Source organism: Neopelma chrysocephalum, unplaced genomic scaffold (genome assembly GCF_003984885.1).
Source record: "Neopelma chrysocephalum unplaced genomic scaffold, ASM398488v2 Primary Assembly neopelma1_97, whole genome shotgun sequence".
NCBI classification, from domain to species: Eukaryota; Metazoa; Chordata; class Aves; order Passeriformes; family Pipridae; genus Neopelma; species Neopelma chrysocephalum.
In genome coordinates this window covers 733,839-760,537 of record NW_020897760.1, presented here as the reverse complement: position 1 = coordinate 760,537, position 26,699 = coordinate 733,839, and the positions used below count along the sequence as shown (strand labels likewise).

The 26,699-nt window shown below is 39.7% G+C and overlaps 1 protein-coding gene across 6 annotated transcripts in view; it reads right to left on the bottom strand.

Annotated features, from left to right (window-relative positions):
* Nucleotides 1-26,699, bottom strand: part of PATJ (PATJ, crumbs cell polarity complex component) — a 140,651-nt gene that overhangs the window by 33,171 nt on the left and 80,781 nt on the right. For all 6 annotated transcript variants that reach the window (XM_027694499.1, XM_027694497.1, XM_027694500.1 and 3 more), the window contains exons 27-33: nt 26,167-26,363; nt 19,109-19,200; nt 10,456-10,528; nt 8,259-8,351; nt 3,964-4,035; nt 3,539-3,656; nt 2,819-2,952 (exon numbers count right to left, since the gene is read on the bottom strand). In XM_027694499.1, the coding sequence (XP_027550300.1) occupies nt 2,819-2,952; nt 3,539-3,656; nt 3,964-4,035; nt 8,259-8,351; nt 10,456-10,528; nt 19,109-19,200; nt 26,167-26,363 (779 nt within the window). The remainder of the gene's footprint in view (nt 1-2,818; nt 2,953-3,538; nt 3,657-3,963; nt 4,036-8,258; nt 8,352-10,455; nt 10,529-19,108; nt 19,201-26,166; nt 26,364-26,699) is intronic.

Below are 26,699 nucleotides of genomic sequence, written 5' to 3'. Positions count from 1 at the left end.
CCCGCCTGAACTGGAGAGTATATAACTGGGAGTTTCAGAGCCTTGGGCCTCTCTCTCTCGTGGGACCCAGAGGAAGACAGCAGACCACCGCTGCTCCCAACCAGGCTGAGACCACCACCCTCGACTGGACTGCAATCACCACTTCTGACCAGACTGCAGCAGCTCTCCCACCAGCAGGTTTATTCCCTCTCCCTTTGCTTTGGACTCGGGGGGTGGGCCAAGGTACACCACTTTTGTTCATACCCCAGGGTGCTGGGTTTGTACATTTGGGTTTTGTGGATTAAAACCAATTGTCTGTCTGTATAATTGTACTTATTGCATTATTTTAATAAATTGTTATTCTGACTTATAAATCTCTCTTTTGAATTGAGTTCATTTTGCCTTGCTGGTTAACTTTTAAACCAGCACACCTGCCTGCAGAGATGGACTATAAATGGTGCCATTCCCATTCCTTCTAACTTTGATCTGACAATTCAAAAATAGCTAAAAAAACAAACTCCAAACTGCTGAAGCCAATTATAGCTTCATTCTAATCTCTCTGCACTGCAGCAAACAGTTGGTCTTGGACACACAATTTCTGCCACACAAGAAGACCTTTAGAATTGATGAACTTCTTTTATTTTGCCTTTTTTAAAATACAAAAGATGTCTATCTATATAACTGAGTTAAAAACAAATGACAGAGAGCAAGACAAATACATCACTCAATTCCATGTACCTATTTTGTTACATTTCCTCTCTAAACCATGAAACTCAGCAAGACAGAAACTTCCCTATAGCCCTGAGGAATATTTGCTTTTACTCTCTGTTATATCACGTGAACTTCACTTCAACTCTTTACAAAAGGTTTTCTGACTTCATGGCAGAAAAGGAAAGGCAGCAAAGTAATTTGGGGGAGATCAGAAGCACAAAGCAGTGCAATGGAGGTTCCCTGCCCATGGCAGGGGGTTGGAACTGGATGATCTTGAAGGTCCCTTCCAACCCAAACTATTCTAGGATTCTGGGATCTCATTAAAGACACAACTTTGAGTGCCTGCCCTGAGGACAAAGGTTTGCACAGACCATTTTGCATAAGCAAGTTATGGAGAATCCCAGAGAGGGTCTCTGCACATGGCAAATGGTCAGATTAGAATGTGGTTTCCCAAAAGCAAATTGTTCCTTATGAAACACCATTTCTTGCCTTTGAATGAGCAGATTCAGAAATATGAAAAGAAACAGGGACTCATTTTGCTAAGTCCTGTAAGTCGAGGATCAGAAAAGTGGGAAGTTGGACCTCCCTCCCTTCATAGTTTTAGTTACGGCACTCAAGTGCATAGATTCTTAACATCAATTCCTACGAGGACACTTTAATGAATGAACTAATGAAAGTATAACACTTAACAAAAACCATTTACTCAATTTAAAGAATAAAATCCTTTGCATTTTTCTCATCTGCTCTGTAAAGCAGTTATTTACAATTTTCATTTATTTATATTAAAATCTCATGAAAGACAAGCACCATATTGTGTCTGACAGACTGCCATGTATTATTTCCAAATTCCAGTTAAATGAAAAAGCAGGGAGATGACTAACACTGAGCAACTTATTTGAATTTACTCAACACTAAGGAGCTTGACAAAAAAGGGACTGGGACAAAACTGTGCATGGATGGAGAGAGTAAAAACCATACAGGCTGATTTAAGACTTCAACATAACTCATTTCCATCTCTATGTGAAACAGAGCAATTCAACCTAACTCTGCATAATTGAAGACTGGGATAAATGAAACCAAAAGCTGAACTTTTTCCAATTTCAGTTTTAATGCTGTAAAAGGTACAGCCTACACTTCACAAAACAAAACTATCTTTTTCCTTTCAATTTCCTATCTTTTTTCCTTTGAACTGTTTTCCTTCTTTTTTATTTGGTCTCTTGGAAGAGGACTGCTACATTGAAATTCTCTGTACCTGCTGACATTCACTGCACTTCAGGCTTAACGATGCCCCACTGTGATATTTCGGGGACCAACTGCATGTACCAGAGCAGCTCCACTGCCTGAAGTGTCTCTGTGGCAGGGGATTCAGGAGAATCCAGTAAAGATATCTCTGCAGCAGAATTGTTTACTGAAAGAACTGAATTTGACATTCAAAAAACCCAATCTGGCATTCTCTTACACTGTAGCATAACATCTCTTAAATGGAAAAGGGAGAGGAAACAGCAAGTGCAGAGGCAGAGAAGGGTTTAGCAACCAACTTGCTGAGCTTACACTTGAATTGATATGTTTTAATTCATCTGAAGATATTTTTTTAATAAACAGAATATCCAAGAGGCAGATTAAGCCAAAAGACACAGAAAACAATAAAAGATTACCTTTGGTTTACCTCTGTTCAGCAAGGGCTTTTGCTGTCAAGCAGATAAATCACAGTTTATTTAAACAGCTACTAAGCATTTCTGCTCTCCAGACAGAGGTGTTAACCTTGCTGAAGCAGCTCTGCCTCTGCAACATTAATTTCTAGTCCAACCATTCTGGTAACTTATCTGCTTGCAACTCTTAACCATTCACAATGGTTAAATAAAAGAATACACACTTCTAACCTCTGACCATAGCAGAAAGCATTACTGAAACATACACCTTTCAATTTAAACAGGAACAGCAACTGATCTGATACAAGGTAAAATTATCAATTATTATTGGAGACTGGAGTTGTTGGGTTGTCCTCCCTGTCCTGAACAATTCATTACAGCAATCAGACATTAAGGGGATTATTATTTTCCATGTTTTCTTTGTCTTTGTCTGCTATTCTTTAAAAAAGACAGCAAATACTAGATTAATAGAAACTCACCAGTGGAGTGTCTTTCCCCCCAACGATGCTGAGTCCCAGGCCTGACCGACCCTTAGATATCTCTATAGTCATCTCTTGCCCTGGAACTATGGGACATGTTGCTGGATCCACAGGCAGTGGAGGTGGAAAGACACCTAAGAACATAAAAAGGTAAAGAAATAAGTCACACTATACAATAAGAAAATTAAAACCACCAAAGGAATTTCACAGCAACAACTAATAAGCTCATATTTTCCTATTCATTCTAAACAACTGAACTAGAGGACTATTCTGAGTCAGTTCTGAAGTCTTTAAATCAGAACAACTCGAGTTCTGGAAGTAAATGTTCAGAGTAAATGTCTGGGAGCACATCTAATTCAGCTAAAACCTAGACAATTCAGATCATGATGGCAAGGGGTCTAGATCAATTCAGGACAGATAAGTACATATTCCAGCATCATGGAATGGACAAATTTCCCAAACTGTCCTGACTTGTATTTTACTCAAAAACAGGAACAAGACCTTTGTACATAGAAGTTAAGAAAAACAAGCAAAGACACCTTCAAGCTCTCAAAAATTGTAAAATGACAGAAAAATACAAACACTATAAAAAAATAGGTCATTGGATGTTCAAAGAAAAAAAACCCCGTAAAAGTTATCTGGAAAGCAAAATGGAAACATCTATCCTGGGTTAGCGTATTAAAAATACACTATATTGTGAAAAAAAGAACTGGTTCATACTACGGCTGGTGACTTCTGCCTCTGGAGAAAGGTAAGTAGGTGCTGGCTCCAGGGGTATCTCCTGTAAGCTGACTGGCACTTTTGTTGAAGATTTGGATTGTTTGATCTGGTTGAGGTCCTAAAAGCAAAGCAGAAGCAAGAGAGATCAGTTATCAGTCACAGAATAGCACATGAAGTTGATATTATCATTAGCTGTTCATTATCATACCTTACTAAATCCTCAAAATGAATAGAAGGAAAATAAGCAATTTCCACATACTTAAAAAGAAGTAATTTTTCAAGTTTCCACCAATAAAATTATTTTAATGTCTCCCCAGTTAACCCCTTCCCCTCATAAATCACTGACTCTTCAACTAGATGAAGCCCTCAGAACCCTCCCTTTCTGGTTAACATAAACACAGAGATATTTTCCTAAACACCCGTACATTTTCTGGGAGCTGCTCCTCTGTTTCCTGCTGATCTGCCACCACTGGTTTCTCAGCTTTATGTTTCACATCCTAAAAAAGAAAAACAGAAAGTTAGGTGCATTGAAAATGTCTCTTTAGCTTAAATAAAATATCCTCCAAAACTCAAAATGATGATTCTGCGCTAATGCAGTGATATTTTGGAGGAACAGGACAAGAGGGAATGGCTTCCCACTGTCAGAGGGCAGGGTTAGATGGGATATTGGGAAGGAATTCCTCCCTGTGAGGGTAGTGAGGCCCTGGCACAGGTTGCCCAGAGAAGCTGTGGCTGCCCCATCCCTGGAAGTGTTCCAGGCCAGGTTGGACGGGGCTTGGAGCCACCTGGGATAGTGGAAGGTGTCCCTGCCCATGGCAAACCTAAAATTTGAGTTGGGTTCTAAGATTCTATAATTTCTTTGGGTAAGTCCATTTGCAGCACCAAACAAAGTTGAAATCCAAAATGAGAAGAGAAAAATCTAGTGTGAACACAGGAATTATTAAAAACACACCCCACAGTTTTGAAGCCATACAACGTAAGGGAGGGACTTTCAGGGAGGAGATTATCACACGTTCTCTATATCGCTCCAGAGCAACATGAAGCTCTATAGAAGAAGGAAGTGTGTCCTCTGGAACGACCAGGACAGCAATTCCCCTCAGTGCCCACAGCAGAACAGGGCTCAGTCATCTGCTCTCTCCTCCTCCCCCTCCCTTTTTGGCACTCTTAGATAAAATAACTGCTTAAAATGCATCCTCTGGCCTCATTATAAAGATCTACAACAATGGTATTTCAATCACAGGCTCCACTTGTAGCCTTATTTCTTTTTGAATCCTTGCAAACCACTAAAATATATATTTTTGTCTCCTACTTCTACAACTGCTTCCAGACAGTTACAGTGCTCTCTCTCGTTAGCTCATAGCCAAACTGGGGTCACTTTGATTCCAGTATCAGTTATCTTACCCCATGTTAAAAACCCTGATAAATAGCCCTGTTTGCAGAAAAACTGAGTACCAGCTTCAAAAGACAACAGAAGTATTCTGCATCTCAAAAGAATTTCTAATTAAGATGACAATTCATACATTAAAAAAAAAAGGAAAATAAAATTTTAGGTAACCAAGCTTGAAAATACTGGCTTTGTTTGTTACAGTTTTATTATGTTAAATCATGCCAAGTCTCACAGGATCTTTTTTTTTCCTCTGCATTTTTCTCCAAGTTGTAGTTCTACAACTCTAACAATTATCCAAATGGACAACAGGAAAAAAGATAAAGTGGTGATCTCATTGTATTATCAGAGGTGTCAGGGGAGAAATGGGAAGACTGCTTTGTCATTTTCTGAGAGATTGTTTTAGTGAGCAATGAAAAATTATTTCATACTTCCCTTTTTCATTGTGATATGTGACTGAAATCTGAAACTTCATCTTGAACACCAAGTAAACACCAAGCATCATCTTTACATCTCTCTAATCTTTCAACTGAGACTGTGCTAGAGGTACCTGAATAAAATAAGCACCAAATTGGACACTCAGGATTTGTCATAAGCCTGCAACTGACTGATTTAATCTAATTTAAACCCCTTAAATCCATCCAAAAGCATTTTCACAAAGCTCCTCCTCTTTGCCAGTGTTTCAAGATTGCGTTTCCTGTTTGTGGTAAAGACACACAATTTTTCCAAGTTCAAACCTTTAAAGGAAAATTAATCCATTCTCACATACCATTTTTACCTTCATTGAATTAAAACTTTCCAGAACATCTCAAAGCCCCCTTATATCAATTCTTTTCCAACAACACTTCGTGGAAAGCAAGATTGCTCCAGTCCTCAGAAACCCACAACCTTCTCTCAGGCCACCTCAAACCTCAGCTAATAAACACTCAGACTTTGCCTAACACTTCCACTGGCTCCAGTTCAGAAATAAAGTTGTTTTCCTTCCCCCTTCTTATCATCCAAGTCTACAATGATGTCCATTATAGAACTTTATAGCTTTTAAAGTGATGAAGTGACAACAAAGAGAATGTTGGGAGAGACTGACAAATTTATCAGCAACAGATGAATGAAGAACGATGCGAATTTTTTTAGTTTTCCTTTTATTACAGCTGTCACTTGGTGAGACATCCTGCCCATGCTTTGAGCTGTACATACTTGCGGAAGATCTCTGCTGATAAGCACATACTTTTTATTTACTCAGTGAACTTGATCTTACTTGTTGACTTTTACATTCCTGATTTCTCCTGACATATGACTGAGAAATTCAACAACAATGGTGAAGTAGCACTGAGGATCTAGTAGCAACCATCATGTTCTGAAAAACAAGGCACTGGGTTTTCTTCTGCCTCCACAGAAGACTGCAAGAGAAATCTCTTTTCCCCAAAATACTGAGCTTTCTTGTGCTGCTCTGCTGTGTCAGAGTCTTAATGCCACTGTGACTACAAACCCACTTCCTTCTGGTCAGAAGGGAACAATCACAACCATCAGCATTACCAAAGTTAAGATACACTCAGAAATATTTGCCATGTAGTTTTAAAATCCTGATGGAAAGAAAACTGAAATTACAAAACTGCCTTTTGCCACTATTTTTCATCCATTTATACTCCTAAACCAAGGGTTGGCCCAACTGAAGGTGTTATGGAACAAGCAGTTGGATCTATAGACATTCCAATACTTTTCTAAATCCACCTCCTAGCCCTAAACTTTTCAATAGTGTTTATTTAATGGAGAAATCAGTGAGCCATCTCTAAGCAAATATCCATTGAATGAAGGTCTTTGTCTTCTCTTACCTTCCTGCCACTGCTCTATTTTGGACAAGTCTTCATCTTTTTTTTTTTTTTTTTTTTACTCTTCAACTCCTCCCTTTTGGCTTCACAGTTCCCTTCTTTCTTGCTTCAAGTCTGAAAAGAAGCTGCCAATATATACTGGGTTTCCTGTTGTTCCAGAGGTATCTTCCCTCCACACCTCTCTTGGATAGTTGCAATTTTTTTCCCCATTAGATTCACATCTCCTCTAATATTATTCAAAAAGCTGCACAGCACAATAGCTTAAACCAAGAGTTCACTTTTGTATAAGATATTTTATATATTTTTATCCACTTCAGTCTTTGAGCAATTTCTCATATTACCTTGTAATTTCTCTAAAGTTTCTTGCTAAGTTGAGCAAGAACACCAATAAAATCAGGTGAATAACACCTGTAAATACATACAATAAAACTCTGATTCATTTATATTCCAGCCTATCAAAGGACTCTGTACAAAGCTACCAAATAGCAATAATTCAACTTCTTTGTAATCCATTAGGAACATAAATCAATCCATGGGTGATTAATTCTGATGACTGAATAGCACATAACACTTTCTAACTCTTGGAGTTCACAGACTCATTAATTACTTACTAGCTACAGAACATTATGTATATTCAATTTATATTTGCGAAACCCAGGACACTCTTTGCAAAAGACATGATGGGGCAGGAAGAAAACATCTAAGAGACAAACCATCAAAAAATGTCAGGTTTTCTCAGCTGAGGACACATACAGACTGTGCAGGCACAGCAAGTCCCAGCCAATGCACTCCTTGAAACAGGAGAAGGGCAAAAAAATCTGCCTCAGCAAATTTTAGGCACCTCTAGGTTAGCTTTGTTTAGTAGTTTTCCATTTTAAACTTTATTTAACATAGAGTCCAAAAAAAAGAGATTAGAGCTGCACCCTGAAGGACTTTCAGATTTCTGATAATGCACAATCCCGACCTATTAAACAACAAAAAGCTCCATCTGTATCAATGAGAAGTTGAGTATTTATTACAGTGCACACTGACAGACCCACATTAAACCACACGTTATGGGCTTAATGGAGAAATTGCTGAGAGTAACTCTATAGCTGTGTTATTCAGGAGGCAAGTCTAGATTATGATAATAGACATTTTGGCCTTAGAATTTATGAAGCTATGAATATAAATAAGAATATGATTTACAGACCAGGCTTTTTTCTGAAGTTTGTCACACATGGATAGCAGGAGTGGAAACTCAATGCCTTCACTCACTAAGAATCCAGGAGAGGGCCAAAAGGCTACATGAAAACTCTTATCTCGATATTTTAACAAATTATACTGACTGCTTAGTTCATGAAAATAGTCTGTGTATGTAAAGTTGAGAACTTGCTTTTACATATACTGGATATTTTTTGACATAAGTGCTGCAATACTCCAATAAAAAAGCAGAGAAAAGCAATCAAGTCAGTGAGCCTCCATTTTCTAAGCTCTAATCAATGATTAAATGTTGTTTTAAGTCTCTTACAGCTTTGTTGGATTCCTCATCAGTCAAACTTTTCATGACAACTTCCAAACTCGGGTCTTCTTCACCGCTTGAAGGTTCAGTGCCACCATGATCCTGGGGGAAAGGATTGACGACAGTTTTTAAACAGATGCATGAAGAGGCCTCCTCGAGATCTCTGTTTCATACTCAGCACATTACAGGAAGCCTAGTTTACTTCACACAGTCTGAACAGGCAGGTAGAATCATGGAATGGTTTGGGTTGGAAGATCATCCCGTTCCACCCCCTGCCATGGGCAGGGACACCTTCCACCATCCCAGGTTGCTCAAAGCCCTGTTCAACTTGGCCTTGGACACTTCCAGGGATGGGCCAGACACAGCTTCTCTGGGTAACCTGGGCCAGAGCCTCACCACCCTCCATTTCTTCACAATATCCCATCTAAACCTGCCTAGTCTAAAGTATCACTAATTCAGTTACATGTAAAATTTAACATGTTGATTCTCATTCCCTTTTTTAAACCAACCAGGTCCCGAATTTGAAAAGATTTTTATCTATTATTTTGATTTACTTAATTTTAAAATAATTGATCCAAATTTGGAGCTGTTCTCTCTTGCAAAGCAAAATGAACTATGTGCAAAAAATAAATTTTCAATACTTTCAGTCATAGAAACAAAATTATTTCTGAATTTTCATTAGACATTTTACATTGAAGTGCATAAGATGAATATAAAGAGATCAGATGAAGATAGAGAGATAAGACAAAGGAAACTAACACAATAATAGATGGTAACTATGGCACTCTGATATTCCATTACACCAGCCAGGCTATTTAATGCGATCTGACAAGCTACACGCAGGGTGCACGTAAGACACAATGTTAAATATTTATTCGGTTATTTCAAAGACATTTGAAGATATAATTTCAGGATATAAGGGTTTTTTTCTTTATTTAAAGACAGGAAGAGCTGCCAAAGGAAAGCAATGCATACTTCTATACATCGTCACTATTTTTGGTTACATTTATTTTAGATAATAAAAAAAATACTAGCTAGAAGTAAAAACCTGCATTTAGTTATAAAACAAACATAATGTAAATAGTAAGAGTTTGCCATTAATGCATGAAACTCAACCCACAAGCATCTCCCTCTAAAGACAAACACAACACAGGCTTTGGTAGAGTCTAATTACAGTTATTTGACCACAGCACAGAATGTGCCTAAATAAAGTTTCCTGCTTCCTCCTGAAGACAAACATATCAAAAAAAGCTGGGAACAAATGCAGGTACTAAAGAGTCAACAAAAATAAAACGAACTCTGTAAACTGTAGAGTAATTTGCGATGCACCAGTTGCACGCGGGACATGCTGCTGGGTGAAGGCGAGAACGAGAAGCCAAAGCATGTTCCAAATATTACTCAGATACAAATAAAATCTAAGCAGTTCTTGCACTGTACAGCACTAGGCCTGCATGGAACAGTCATCAGTGGTAAAATAACCTGGAATGCAAGAGCAAGCAAGGAGAGGCAAACAGGAGATGCATCCAGCATTACCTCACATGGATCTGTGCTGAGGGATCACAATGATGCTCATGGAAATACCAGGAGTTCAATGCACATGAATTTCATCAAGGCAAGACCAAACCTCAATTTAATTATAAAGCATCTTTTGCTTTATTAGCTCAAATAGAAATAGAATTAAAAAGCAACAGCAAGGCTAACCATGCAGTTTATCTAGAAAATTTAGTTACACCACATTGAGATGTCAAAATAATAACAGTGTGGTGACCCTGCAGGGATTCACAGTGCTCAGGAGAGAAATCAGTCTGCACTGGGCCCGAGGTAGCAACTCTAATGATGGAAAACACTGGTAACATTACTAAGAGAGTTTTTGCATTGGAAGGTTGTTCTAGGCAAAAGTTCCTCACCATGACTACTCTAACCAGCTGAAAAAGGAGCAAGTTAGGAGATGGCAAGGTTTTAGTTTGGAGCCTTCACTTCCTCCTGTACAGCAATAACATCTGCTTCTAATGCCTTTCAGTAACACTGAGATCAATAAAAAAGAGACGGGGGAAAATAAGCCTATTAGGTCGAGTCTCTACCCAACGCATTTTATGATTCAGGGTTTAATTAGACAAGGTGCTCGAACTTATCATGAGCTGCTAATTATGATTAATCTATCTAATTTAGCAACCCCTAATTAAAAATAACAACCCACAAACCTTACCTCAATGGAAGAATGGGAGCCTGAAGGTAATGGGAAGGGAGTAACAGCCATCTGATTGACTGCATCTTCACTCCTGTACAACAAAGAACATGTTACACACCAAACCATCATGGACAAACTTTCCTTTGGAGTTGGTTCTGCCCTTAAGAAATTACTCTCAGTAGCATAAAAATTCACTGTTGCCTACCAGAGTTAAAGCCTAGAAAAGCACTTCATTTTGGCTCTTCTTTGCTTGCAAACAGATCACATCCCTTCTTGGGACCACCGTAGTTTCATCTGGGACATGCTGACATCACATCCTTTGGAAATCTGATTTTGTGTGGATTAGCAGAGGATGCAGTTGGAGTTCATGGTTCCTACACATCAGCAGATGTGCTAACACTTCGTTAGCCTCTTCTAATAGTGTCCATGTCAGTAAACTGCTTGTTTATAGTCTCACATTCACATTACTGAAATACAATATCTGTTGTAATATACTAGATTGCTTTTTCTTTTTTTTTGTTCCTTTTTGCTGTGGTATTTTCTAAAAGATTTAATGTAAAAACTTGGAATAAATGTTTTGAAATGCAGGGATAAAAGGAGATGAACACTGATTCTCCCTGCATTATTTTTTCCAAGATGCTTATGATGTATGGCATCTTTTCCTCTCTCCTCTTTAAAATGCTTCTGAAGTTGACATCTGATTACTTTGTGACTTCCAAAAGCCTATTTTTTTCATTAAACAGCATCCTGCCTTGCTAATGTTTTTCCTCAACTGCCATTTAAAATGATGGTGCTTGTGGAATTAGCTCTGCATTTTTTTGGCCTCTGTAAAACGAAACCAAGTAATATATGACTTCAGTGATATCATTTAAGGCAAATCATCATAGAACCATAGAATGGTTTGGGTTGGAAGGGACCTTAAGGCTCATCTCGTTCCAATCCCCTGCCATGGGCAGGGACACCTTCCACTATCCCAGGTGGCTCCAAGCCCCGTCCAACCTGGCCTGGAACACTTCCAGGGATGGGGCAGCCACAGCTTCTCTGGGCAACCTGTGCCAGGGCCTCTCCACCCTCACAAGGAAGAATTTCTTCCATATCCGATTGACATCTGCCCTTATTCAGCTTAAAGCCATTTCCTCTCATCCCATCACTTCATGCCTTTGTGAACAGTCCCTCTCCAACCTTTTTGTAGGCCCCCTTTTTAGGAGGAATCAGTAATATTGCTGCTTCACAGCTTCTCAGATGAAAGGAAATGACTTTTCATGCAGTGGGTCTTCTGGGTTTGATTTCTGGTCCTGTTTACTACATTGCATGTCACTGTGACAGAAGCAGGACTTTTTCCTCTTTAATTTCTAGAATAAGCGATTAGACTAGCATGTGCTTAAAAACGTTTTACAGAAGTGCCTGAAAGAAAAAAATCTTATTTTATCCCTCGAGAGTTAAACACATGAAGCTAAAACACATGAAGTTAATAAACAGAAGCATGTTCTGATCACTGAGAAATAACACTGTGAATCAATAGCTCTCAGCACAGCAGCAAATGGGAGTCACAGGCATTTGAAATGATAAATCCTGCAGGCAAAGGTTGGTGAATTCATTTACTTATCTTCAACCAAACAGCCATACAGTTCAAAGGGACTGGTTGGGTGCTGTTCATTTCTGTACTCGCTCCCAGCCTCTCCTCTTGGCCCTGCTCAAAGCCTTGCAAGAGTGGGAAACCACGCTCAGATCACGGCGCGGTTCACGACGCAGAGACATGGGGCCAAGACACACATCTGAGGCAGGCACGGAACCAAGCCCAGGAATTTCATCAGCATTTCACAATTTCCAAGTGCATTTTACCCCACCAGGCATATTGGGCAAGGACATTCTCCCTCCTCTTATCTTCGTGAGACATCGATCTCATTATGTTGCTTTTCTAACCTACAAGAATAAACCATCCCATGTGAGGTGTCTGAGCCCTCCCAATTTTTCTTTGATTGTAGAGTTTTTTCTGATAATAGTTTATATAAAGCACAATCAGCATGAAAACTAACCCCACTCTGTAGCTCACAATTAGACTTAAACATGAAAATAACAAAGTATGTATAAATCTTTGTAGGAAATACTCTAAAAATTGCTACACAGAAGCTCCTGACAAACTGGGGTGTAATTAATTATCTAAACTAGTTTTGACTTCATATAGACACACTTTTTATTTTTCTATAAATGGGAAAATATCTTTATGCAGCTTTAAATGGATGGCCATTTTTATTTCAAGCAATAAAAACCCACTTACAGTAATTCCCTGGGGAAAAAAGGAAAAAATATAAAACCCCCCAAGGTTACACAGTGTCACAACTTGTAATCTCCCCCTGCTAGGACTCGTACATATTTAAATACTTTAATGCTGCTTCAAAGGAGAATGCTTCAAAGCAGAATCAAAGTGAGAACATATTTTAAAGTGACAGATCTAATAATAAATTGCTGTTTCTGCTCTCCACTTCCATAAGTGTCCTCAACTAAAATGTGAATTTATTTACAACTAAAAGGAGTAATCATTTTCTTTTGAGGCAGGAGCAGACAGCTTAGAAGTCTGAACATCATATTCAAATTATAGTGACTGCAAATGAGAATTCAATGTATTTGCCAATAGTTGCTCCATAACCACCTCCAAAAAAGCTGTTCTCAGTTACCAGTGCTCACTACTGCTCGGTGTTAAGGTGTCTAAACCCTTCACAGTCAAGGCACAGCTTCCTAGTCTCAAGTCAAAGCAATATAAATGCAATTTATACAACACAAAGGCTTAGATGTTCCCCCTTCATTATCTGCAAAAAATACAAACATCCATGGCTCTTATTCCAGCTCCTAGACTGGTTTGTATCTGACACTGGGATAGCAGCCCACCTGCTGGGTGGGCACCAAAGAGCTGTTTAAATTTCTTCAGGACCACATAAACTGAGTAGAAAAGGAATTCGTCACTCCTCCCACAAATTCCAGGGCAGGGACACCTTCCACTAGACCAGGTTGCTCAAAGCCCCATCCAACCAGAGATGGGGAGCCCAAAATCTCTCTGGGCGACCTGTTCCAGTGCCTCACCACCCTTCTAGCAAAGAATTCCTTCCTAATATCTAATCTGAATCTTCCCTCCTTCAGCTAAAGGCCATTCCCCCTTGTCCTGTCACTGCTGCCCTTGCGAAAATTTTCTGGTTTCCATTTTACTTACTCTTACATCCCTCAGGTTTGTGGTGGTACAAGCTCATTGTCATGCAATGCCAAGAAAATCCTTGTTTAATGTGGAATGAGATTCCTTGCCTGTCTAAAGCAGAGCACCTCACCTACGAGAGTGTCCAAACTTCTATGATCAGTACAAAAACCAAGCCAAATCCCAAACCAGACCCACTCAAAAGGGCAATCCCAGCACCTAAATGACTTAATTTAGGACAGGATGAATAGAATTGCTCTTTGGGGGCTCCCAACAACTGCTGACTAATCACAGAAGTCCAGATGTCCTCTAGTTGTCTAAACTAAGGGACACAATTCTACTGCCAAACTATCTGCAACTACACAGTTCATGAACACTAAGAGATCATTTGACAACAGCTTTGTAAGTGGTTGTGAATGTTTTTTGGGAATAAAAGGTACATGAAGAATCAGAATAAAAACCCTTGTATGAAGTGATATGACATCTTACTGGAACAGATCTGTGGATGAAGGGAATAAACATTTGCTCTGTAAGCCTTAGAACTCCCACTACTTGTGACACTAGGACATAAAGTCCTGCAAATTACTGTAAACATATACTGCCCACATCCTGCTTGCTAATTAAAAAAAAAAATCGGGCAGGATCTTGCATTTTCCCATCTTTGTTTTCCCTCTAGAAGTTCCTTTGGAAAAGAGGAGCTGCAGGAAAGCTGCACACTGAGAAGCCACACTGGATTATTCCTTCAGCTGGGTCAAGAATACCTTTGTGTTATGCATCTTCTCAAAAAAATTCTCCTATTAGCAGCAAGAACAGTCTTGTTCTCCATTTCCTCTCTATCCACTCCCAACTACACGAGAGCCAAATGCATCCAGGTATTTTAAATGAACAACTAATGTACATATAAACTACAGCTTAGGTCTTCAAAGGTTTGAAAGAGCCCAAATTACTTAACTTCCTTAACTGTGTGCTTGTTCCCACATGTGTACGACAGTGAGGAGGAAACAGCTCTGAAGAAAACAGGAAATGTTCAAACTTGCACACACAGTGCCTGGCAAGGGCTTACTTTTTAAGCTTTCCCACATGAAAGAACCTAAGCAATCAAAGCAAGTAAAAACAGAGTTTATACTATTAAAATATGGTCAATTATCACAAAATATTCTGAGTTGGAAGGGACCCACAAGGCTCGTTGAGTCTAACTCTTAAGTGCATGGCCCATACAGGGTTATGTAGGTTAGAACAAACTAGAAATTATTTTCTGAAGTATGACAGCATTTGAGATTGGTACATAACATAAAATGCTACTTATGGAGGTTTTAAAAGAAGAGCAAAGACCAGTGACAAAGTCACAGCAATGGGGACTGTTAAACAGCCAACCCAGACACTGCCTTGGCTTTCCCAGTCCTTGGAGTAGAAGGATCTCTCTCCTTTGCATGCCACCATAAATAACAGAATAGTCTTTAGAATTACACCTGGAAATGGAAGGAGGGGTTGGGTGACAGAGATTTGTGGGCTTCATCGAGGAGCTACAATCCTATCAGCAGGAAGCAATGATAACAGAACGATGACTGCAGTGTGGGAGGGCTCTGGACAGCAAACAGATGGTATTTAAATCAGCAAAATCCCTTACTCTGAAAGCACTTCTCATGTTTCATCACAGCACAAGACAATTTTCTTTTAGGGAATAAAGGTAGACCAAAGAATGACTCACAAAACTGAACACAATGGGAGGATGGTTTAAAATCAGTGGCATTCACTTTGATTCAAGCATTCAACTATATTTGATCTGCTTATTATACCAACAGTGAAGCACTAAACCAGATTAAAGGCAGTTAATTGAGCATGGAAAAAACCACTGAATTTGCTGAATCATAAAATTCTCCCTGTAAAAGAGCATTCTGATATAAACTGGATTTCCTACTACAGATGTAAAATCTAATTATATTGTTTTATTATGCATCTTACAAGGATGGACTTACAAGGCATGAACAAAAACCACAACGGATAGAAACACATTCTATTTTGGGAACTAGGGCACAGACACTCCTACAAGAAGCAAGTCCATTTCTGATATTATTACCTGGCTAATTCCTGTTGGAGATTTAGACCAAGAATTTCAAAAGGTAACTAAGACATTACAACCTATATTGCCACTATATATTGACACTATAACTGCAAATCTTTTAGATGCTTTTAGAAGCTCACGTAATTAATGAGACCACTGGGAAACAGGGCTGTGCTAAGACCTATATTTTGGAATCTGGCCAAAATCAACTGTTTTAAATAATCATCATCAACTTAATTGAGGAAAAGATGCTCATAAACCAGAGTGAGAAGCCTTCAAATATAGGGGGACATCTGTGATTCTCACAACAGTTACTGCACTATGTCTCATCAGCAAAAATTTCAGGAAAGGGTGGGAATGCAATTGTAACACTACCTGAATATAAAAAGTGTGAACAGATTTTTATAGCACAAAGGGTAACTCAGCAACTTAGTAAAAGTCAAAAAAGCTGAGGTCACCTTATATTCTTTATCTTTTTCTAGAAAAAAAATAAATTTGGGGTTGGAACGAGATGATCTTTAAGGTCCCTTCCAACCCAAACCATTCTGTGATTCTCTTAAGTTACTTAATGATAGTTATTACAGTTCTCACAGAAAGGCTTTTCTGTGCCTAGGAATTTCTGGGCTTCTTTCACAACTGATTAAAGAGTTTATGGAAACATCTCCCTGCCCTGCACATGAACCGAAGCACCAGGAATAGGAAAAACCTTGATGCTGTTTCCTGCTTCGAAGTGAAAAGCACCACACTTATCGCTGAGCATCCTTCATCTCAGGAAAATAAGGCCTCAGGGTCAAAGAGGGCACTTGGAATAGACCAAGAGTTTCACCAGTTTGGCTTTTATGTCCTAGGCCAGCTCAGTCAGGCATGCAGGAACCTTTTAGGCTGCAGACTGACGTATTTCTGTAAAACTGTAATCTACTCAGGCCTTTCACCGGTGAAACTGAAATATTAATATCTTCATGCACACGAAGAGCAAATTGATTTCTCTCACAACTTCTGCAGTACATGTTATTTTGCTATGGTGAGCTGTGGCCTCTTCATGCTCCCGGATGTGTTTCGGCTGTGTTACTCTACACACCTTCTACCTTTAGGAGAAGCTTCAGGGATAACAGCGCTCAGGAGGAGGAAAGCAGTAGTATTTCTGTTGCAACTGGCTCCATCATTTTCAAAGCATGACAGATGTAATGGTATCCCGCTCTTTCCACATCATTAGAGCCCAGAGGAACATATCTGAAACCAGCCAAGCAGCAAAACCTACCAGGAGAGCTCAGCCTGCTACACTCAGCACTTTGTTTGCAGCTGGGAAAGCCATTGAAGGCATGTGCAGATTCAAGATGCCTCTTGCTGCTCTTATTTACTCCAGCTGGCACCACATTGTGTTAAGTAGTGGCATTTCAGTATCCCCATTTTATATTATAGTTGATAAAGTCAGAAACCCCACTTTTTCCACTGAACTGCACCATGGATAAGACTCCTGGGACTGCCACAGCCCATGTTTTCATTCAATAACATCCACTATTTTTGTGATCTAAGGTGTAGGAATGCACCCAATGTAGGGAAGCACCAAGACAGACTCAGCTCATGGAATATAGTTTGCATGAGAAAATTATTCTTGTTTCTCCTTAACATTCACTTTTAAGAGAGATAGTCTAACCTGGCTTTGTTAACATTTGACCATACATCAAAAAACAAGGCGACATCAGTTTTCTCCCCATGTTAGAGGCAGTGCTCCAGTTACAAATGACATCCTCTCAGTGGGAGAATTCCTTTTCATTGCTGTTCTCTGGGTTGAGCAAACTGACACATCAGTTGCCAGTGTAAGGCCAAGAGCAGTGACAAGATGTGTGTGCTCTTGAGAAGTGTGAAGATAGAAGTTTACGACCTCAGCAGCAGCACTTAAAAGTAGAAATTGGGTGGGGTTTTTTTAAACTCTACCAAAGGAAACGAGAATCACCCAGTGGTATTTCCAGTATCTATTTCTAATATCTCTTGAATACGATCAAGATAAAATTTTGCCTTGAAATTCACTGCTACACAGACAATCTGAAAAGGAGAATTATAGCTAAGAATTTACATGGCTTCACGTAAAACATGCACTGAGGATTTCCAATCCGTGGCAATTGGAGCTAACATGGACCCTTCCCTGGAGTTCTGCAGTGCTTGGAGCGGCAGGGCAGGCTGCAAGAAGCCCACGCTCTTGCGTTTTGGTTTTCATAAGTTGTGGTTTTGCCTCTGGAACTTCCAACCAGACACATTTTCCACATGCAATTAAATAATGGTGAGTTGTGGTACGTGACGCTTAATTTTCAATGGCTGGGGAAAGTAACACAGGAGCTGCAGGCAAGATCATTAATCTCCTCCAGATCCTCTGAGCTGCCAAGGATAGCAACTCATTCCTCACTGTGCTAATGTTGCTCTTCCATCATTTCTGTGTATGCTGTACCAGGCAGAGCCATGCCAGTAAATGTACACATTTATATGCATTCACCCACAGATTATTACATTGTTCACAGGGAATATGTGGATGAGCAGAGAATATAAAACAATATCAAGTATGATGTACATGTTGGTGGGAAGATCACATTATAAAATGGCATAGGGGTAAGTGCTCAACAAAAGTCACAGCTGGAATTTATTCTTAAATACACATTTATGAAATTCCAGTGCATTAAAGCATATGTGAGTCCTGGGAAAGAGGCAGCTTCTTCCCAGACCTCCTGCCCAGGGTCATAAGAGCAACACTTCCTGAACTTCTGAGTGAATGTATGCAGGTGTCTTTAATTCACATACAAAGAAGAAAAATTTTCATGCTTGGAGCAAAATAAAAATGCCCACATGTAATTCTTATGCAGATGAAAGGCTGTTTTAGCATATTCCCTCCCACACAATCCATCCCAGTGCTCCTTGGCAAAGTCAGGTTTCCCCTCTGCACAAACAAGTCAAAGCTCAATTTTAAAATCCTCTTTTGATGCCCACACAAAGGTATCCTTCACACTTCCACCCAGTTTGTGCTCCAAGTGCTCCATCCACACCTTCCTGTTCAGAGCCCCAAGCCTCTGAACCATTTTCACTCCCTCCTGGCAGTCTGGGTCAGCAAACTGCCCACCTGAACTTTATCCTGAAACAACCTAAAGCACTTTAGGTTGGAAGAAGCAGCTCTCATCAGGGTGCTCCAAAGCCCAAGAGGAACAGCTCAAGTCTTCAGCAGACACCCCTAAAATGAGCATTCAATGACATTAGACTCATATTTTTCACATTACTAAGGAGAATTTTTTGATTCTTCCCAGAAGAACAGTCAAGGAAAAGGTTTATTCCACTTCAAAGAGAACTGAGCAAGTTCAGCAATTTCAAAACAGGCTAAATATGTAAATATGTCATGTAATAGACTAAAGTGCAACAAATGTTTTGATGAGAACTGTTCTTACCGTATGAAAACCAGCTTGACCTTTGATGGGGCAGTTTTAATGATTGCAGAAGCATTCTGGTGACTTCTTCCATACAATATCTGATTGTTTATCTGTTAAAAGAAAATGGTTTTCACGTAAGTGGAGAAGTACACCTTGTTTTAATTTATACTACCAAGACTTCCAAGTTTACTGTGGGAAAAGGAGATAAGGTTCAAAGAAAGTGTGGTCTGCAAAATCTAGACCTATACAAAACAGGAAGCAATGCAGAGCTAATTTACCGTTATTAGTAAGTCACAAATGAGAGACATCTTTTTTCTTTCACAGATCCCTAGAATGGGTTTTAAGGATTGCTCCTAGATTTTTAGAAAACAACTTGATCTGAGAAGAATCAGACAGATGACAACAGCACACATGCTTAGATAGACACTCCTATACTTTACCTGCAGGCTACTAGACATTTAGGAAAACTGTCTATTAAGATTGTGCTGACTCCAGCTCTGCTGAAGGAAACAGAGCTGACAGTCATTGAGATGAAGGACAGTTTAAGGACATGCCACATTACTTTTGCTATGATGGATCTAACACTTAAAGCACAGCAACAGACACTTCTTTGGACACTTTTGCTGTGTGGAAGCCCCTGCTGCTGTTTTCAGAGGGAAACAGCCTGGCTATGGACATGAGCCAGGTGTGCCCAGGTGGGCAAGAGGGCCAGTGACACCTAGATTGTGTCAGCAATTGTGTGGCCATAGGACCAGAGCAGTGCCCGTCCCCCTGTGCTGGGCACTGTGAGGCCACACCTCGAAACCTGGGGACAGTTCTGGGGTCCCCAGTCCAAGAGGGACATTGAGGGGCTGAGGTGTGTCGAGGGAACGGAACAGAGCTGGAGAAGGGTCTGGAGCACCAGGAGTGGCTGAGGGAGGTAGGAGGGCTCAGCCTGGAAAAAAGAAGGCTCGGGGGACCTTCTCACTCTCTGCAACTCCCTAACAGGAGGGTGGAGCCAGGGGCGTCGGGCTCTGCTCCCAGGGAACAATGGACAGCATTAGAGGAAACGGCCTCATGCTGTACCAGGGGAGGTGTAGGTTGGATATTAGGGAAAATTTCTTCATGGAAAGGATTGTACAGCCCTGGCAGAGCTGCCCAGGGCAGTGGTGGAGTCTCCATCCCTGGAGGGATTTAAAAGCCACGTGGATGTGGCACTTGGGGACACGGGTTAGTGGTGGCCTTGGCAGTGCTGAGGGAATGGTTGGACTCGATGATCTTAAAGGACTTTTCCAACCTAAACAATTCTATGATTCAATACTGCAGTTTCTTCCTCCCACTCTTAATTTACAACATAATATTTACATTCACATTTGATATACCAATGCTGTTTAAAACAATAATGATAACGGAGCCCAGGAACAATTTACTAGTGATTATAGAAGGAATTTTTGTTACTGCAAATGTTTGTATTGGATTCTGGGTTTGTGGTCTTAGAAGATTTTTTCATTCAAACAAGAAGTAACTGGCCAAATCTTCCAGCCTTGTGTGATATGGGCTAGTCGGTCATGTTGGGAACTTCACAATACTTCCATCTTATTTTCAGTGGGTCAAAACAAGATGTAAGTTCATCAGTTAAATAAGGACAATGCCAGGACAAGAATAAAACCCCTAACACTCATTGGGATTGAAGTGCAAAGCATTTACCTACCAAATAATTTACTGTGTAAAGAGAGACCCAAGAAAGATCCACAAAGGCCTGAGCTGGCATGAAATGATCAGCACTGAGGAAATAACATGTCAACATTCCCAATGGTTAAATATGGTTTCGTCTGCAACTGCCATGGTGGCAAAGATAGGGAGAAAAGTAACATCCTAGGCCAGACTTTGCTAATCAAAGACAAGCTTAAAAATCCAGGGGCAAAAATAAATGCTCAGTTGCATTATGGCTTCAAGTTCAACTTGAAACTTTCAGTGAGTTTGTTGACTTAATTTCTCTAAGCTCAAGAATAATTTATTCACTGGGAATAGTGTATGCTTTACAAATTGTTTGGATTTAGTTAAATTACCATCAATTCTTCTAAACAGCAGACTTCTTAGATTAAAATTTATAGTCTTTACTCTGGCTAAATTAATCCTATTCACTACATGTATCAAATAGTCCAAAATTTAATTAGCTGTGAGCTGGGTCTGTAAGTTATAATTATTTAATTACACCAAAATGAAAGGATAATCAAAGTAATATATCTCCACAAGGCTATGGGCTGTCCCACATAGTTATTACAGCCAGTATTAAAATTTTTTTTTAAAAGTGTCACTTTCTTTTGCAAAATAAATTCATGCTGTAGATACTACAGTGATGAGCAAAGCACAAAAGCCTACTTAAATAAAACAAAAAAGAGAACATCTAGGATTTCAGAAGAAACACCATTTTAAATCTTTCAATTTAAATAAAGTAACACGTCAGATTAAGCAAATAGTACTTTGGGAGTCAAAACGTATAAATCTGTGCTTTACTTTTTTCTTTAGAGATTAGAAAAGAAAAACAAAGCCTCGACTAAGCAAAAGAAATAAACTAATCTAAACTAAACTAAATCAACCTCAACTCTTCTTTAAATGTCTCTTTCTATAACCCCTTGGAAAGTCAGCAGAGCACAGAGAAAGATAAAAACATGCTGCAGGTATGAGGTCAGGTCAGCATACAAGTTCAATCTTTAATATAATCACACATTGCTTTATGGCAGATTTAATCACATATCCTAACTGTACTGTTGCCTTCACCTACAAAAGTTTTGGTTTACAGTTTCATGCACTGAGGTAGCAGAAAGTACAAACTCACGGAAATCTGAGCTCTTAAATTCAGAGGAAAAAATTTAAAGGATTGTTTGCTTCTCAAACTTTAATTTGCAGAAGAGAAACATTAGATATGGATATTAAAAAAAACACCAAAACCCCACAGTGTTTTCACTACGTGGCAGTAATGGAAATCCATAAAATTAGTATCATCTGATTTTTATGAAAATGAAGTTAAATGATACCCCAAAGCTAGTAAAATACTGGCATAGCCTTCTGTAATAATTATTTCTTTGTACCCGTGCAGGAGGTTCCTTCTAACCACAGGAATTGTAGCATTTTGAGATACAACCAGACTCTTTGAAACAATGGAAAAAGTTTCCAGAACTTTTTTATCAGTCAAATTTTATATATTGAAACCCCATAAAATAGACCAAGCTCCCAAATAATAAAGCATGAGGAAAACATTGGAGAGAAAAAAGTAATTAGAATGTGAATTTCCCTTCCCTCACCAAATTTCTTGCTGGGCACATGTTCAAACATGTGCATCATCTAAAGTGATCAACAGACCGTAAACTCCATAAGGAGAGAAAACATCCTGCTCTGAGCTGGCAGCTCATCCCCATGGCTTCCCACCTGCAGAGCGTGGAGAGAGAGAAAGGACATCGGAAAACCTGTGCCCTCCTCCACAACAGCTTTTCCATCACAGCCTTACCTATTTGCAGCTTTAAAATCACCACTTAAAACTAACCTTAACTGTATATAAAGTATTTTTACCCTCCTTTGAAAAAACTAAAAGGACATTGGCACAGGTTGCCCAGAGAAGCTGTGGCTGCCCCATCCCTGGAAGTGTCCAAGGCCAGGTTGGGTGGGGCTTGGAGCAACCTGGTCTAGTGGAAGGTGTCCCTGCCCATGGCAGGGGGTAGAACTGGATGAGCTTTAAGGTTCCTTCCAACCCAAACCATTCTATGATTCTATTCTACGATTCTATAGTGATCCCACAACAAATAAACTGAGAATAAACCACATTTTATGAAACATAAGTGGCATTGTGAATTTGGCTGGGCAGCTAATTCACTTGGGCAATATACTGCTGTATCTACTATATTATTACAGCATAACTTCAATTTATCTAAGCGTCTTAAAATAGCAATAAAAATGCACTTAGCACAAAAGCTCTCTGGCTTTGAGCTATGACAAAAATGACACAAAAAATAAAAAGTAATAATTGCCTCTCAGGCAACAGTCCAGAATGGACAACAGGCAAACTTTGTGGTCACTCTTGATTCTGAAGACTGGCTTTTATTCTTTCAAGAAGTGCTGTGGCCTCAGACAACAAAACAAAGAATGACAGAATGGGTTGTGTTGGAAGAGACCTTAAAGATGACCTCATTCCAACCCCCCTGCCATGAGCAGGGAAACTTCCACATGCAAACAAGCAGTTTCCTTCCACATCCTGCCTCATCTTCATCAAGATAAGCAAGGATGGGGAGATGGCAGCGCATCCCAACATCAGTAATTTAGCATAACTTGGCTCTCAAAAGCTTGGTTTATTAATAGAGCACAGTTGAGTCTCTTATGGAGAGATGATAATAATAATAATAATGATAATAGCAGGGTGGATTCTGCAGTGTGAATAAAACCTCCCAACAGGACAGAGCTATGCAGAGCTCAGGAGCAGCAGGGCTCAAAGCACAGGGACAGCTCCAGGTGAACACACTGCGGGCCATGCTGGGCACAATCACAAACAGGACTGAGCCCAGACTAATAAGACCCGAAGCAGTGCAGACACCTGCACTAAAACAGCAAGAGTGCGAGGCAGGGACACCACAGATGGTTCCTCTGCTTGGAAAAAGAATCGAAAAGCAGAACTTGTGCCCTGTAAAAAATACATTCTTCTGCACAGAGACCAAATCCTGACCCAAGTAGTTTTCCTCCACGTATGACAGCAGGATGAAAGGACCTTCTCCCTCAAAAAGCTGTTTTCTTCAGCCACATACCCATCCAAAACATCACTGAATATGAAGATGATTAAAAAATAATGATTACATACAACTTTTTTATGTGACCTGCATTTCCCTTAATGTACAGGCTGTGAAAACAAGCCAGGATCATGCCCCCAGAAGACTACTGTTGTTTGCAGAAGTTAAAAGTGAGATGATATTTCATTAATTCACTGACAAAAGATTTTATGAATAAGGTGCTGAGGCACATCCTTCAATTGAATTCAATCAAACTCCAGTTCAAAAGAAAAATGAACAGGTAATATCTATCCATCTCTAACTCCATCCCATTAACCTTAACTCCATCAAAACCCACAGGGAGTAGTCTGCACATAGTAGTAATGGAGCAAGACTAAACAACAGGATTCGCTGGGACACCCAAGGACAGTGTAGAGATGCCAGAGGTTTCCCAAGATGTGAATCCCTTCTCTTGTTGATACATTCCAGTATTGAAAACTGATATGTAATCACAGATGCAGGTGCAAATATACTTAAAACATGCAGTTAGATGAGAATCAAACATGAGTTCTGTCATTTCCTCACTTCTGAGCACCCGAGTTTGGAATTCATGCTCTTCTAACATACTTTGTTGTAAAAGACACTGCAAGTAAAGTCAGTTGACCACGTTGACCTCTGCATCCCTGGCATGGAAGCAGCATGAAACAATACTGGAGATATTCAAAAGCCATCTGGATACAGTCCTGGGCAACTGTTTTGATGTGGCCCTGCTTGAACAAGGGAGTTGGACCAGATGATCTCAGGAATTGTTCTCCTGCCCACCAGCGACACACCTTTAATTTGATTGCAAAGGTAAACAAGAGAGGCAGTTACTAAAGTCTCTTTGAACTTTTTATTTGAAGTTTGGCATTTTTGAGATGGAGAACCTCACTTTCCTTCCAGTGGAAAAAAAAAAATCTTTTTATCTCCAGTTTAACAGGGAGAGGAATTAGAACAGCACCACCAATTTGGAAAATGCTCCTTATAACATGGCTCATCCATGCAAATCCCAAGCCTTGAGGTATATGTGATTAATCACAGATGGTGCATCTTTCAAGTACTGCTGGCACTACTTAACATCAGATCTTCTCTTCTACCAGGAACTACCAATGATATGCACAGAGGAAATCAGTACTGTGAGTTCTTTCAACTGGTATGCACCCAAAACTCAACAATTTGCCTTTTTTTTTATACCATTAAAATTCAGTGTCAGGGATAGAAAAATATAAATTTGAAGGAGCAAGTAATTTTCCTACCCTACTCCATTATGGTATAGACCTTCATACCATTTCTCACACTTGAAATGAAAATAACAAATTTCTGATGGGGGTGTTTTTATAGCAAAACATCTTTCTTGTACTATGTGTATTGAAAACCCCTAATTGCAGAACTGTTAGACAACAACAAATGCTTAGCCAATTCTGAGTACTCCCAAGGTATCCCCAGGCAGTCAAACTGCTCTTTCTCAAGTCAAGAAAAGTGAAAAAATAGGTGGTTTTCTGATTGCACAGAGAGATGCTGAAAGATCAAAGCATCACCACCCACGGAGAGTAGTAGGTCAGCATATCCCTGCTCTTCAGTGAGAGCTTCTCTCTCACGGTCAGATCCCCAGGGACGGATGATTTTTTTAAACCACTGAAGCAATCATGACGTGGGGAATCACTGCAGGTAACGCAGCAAAGTGTCATTTTGCAACAGCCAAAATATCAGATGAAGTGAAGGAAAGCTGTGCTTTCAGTCTGAAGGTGAAGGAAGGAGATTGGAGGAAAAGTGAAGACAAAATACTCCAGTTGCTAATGAGCTCTCTTGCCTCGTGGGTGAACTTGTGCCAGACACAACTAAAGAAAATAAGTATTTTAAACAGATTACAGCATGAAATTTATTTTCAGGATAGGGAATATCCCTGTCATCTGTAAAAACACATATGGTAACTTTGAGGGGTTTTGTTTTTTTTTAATGTAAGGTGTGAATTTCCCTGTAAAACCACATATGCACTACAAGGATGGATTTACTGTCCCCTTCCTGCCTTTCAACAGTCCCTCCCTACGCAGAGCTTGTGAACATGCTGAGAGCACAGACTTCGCTGACAAGACATTAGTTTTCACAGGCCAATGATTTTTGTTTCACTGGAAACACATTTACCTGCCAAAGGCCAAGTTCTCAGTTGGCATAAATCAGCACAGCTCCTTCCCTCAGCCACCTAATTCCACTTGCAGGCTTTATTTAAGGTTCAAATGATGGCTCCACATATGCCTCTCCCTCTCTCCTCATGAGTCTTGCTTAGGAGCTAAAGAAAACACTTACTTCTAGGAGCTCATCACCAATGTGCATCCTTCCATCTCGTCCCGCGGATCCATCTGGATTGATCCCAACTACAAAGATGCTCATCCGGGAGCGGTCCTTGTTGCCAGCGAGGCTGAGTCCCAGCCCATTTTTGTCTTTCTCAAGCTCAATAATGTGCAACTCTCCTGGGAGATCTGCATATCTTTGCCTGATTTTTTCTAGGAAGGTCAAACATAAAATGAGTTAGAACATGAAATAACTTATACACAGATGTTCAAGAACACATACAAATATGCTAGAAATTTATGACTTCTCAGCAAATAGTGTTTTTAACAAAGGTCTTTTCAGCACAGACTCTAAAATACTGTTTGCTCTGTGTGTATCATTCTTACAGCAAAATGCAGCATCAGCTGCAAATATTATTCACATTAAACCCACACTATTTTAATTATTTGTACAACAGCCTGCTTCTAAACCAAAAATTTTCTGTAAGGAGCATAAACAAGGAAATTCCAGAGGTACCTTTATTGTACAAAACCCATCAAATTCAGGAA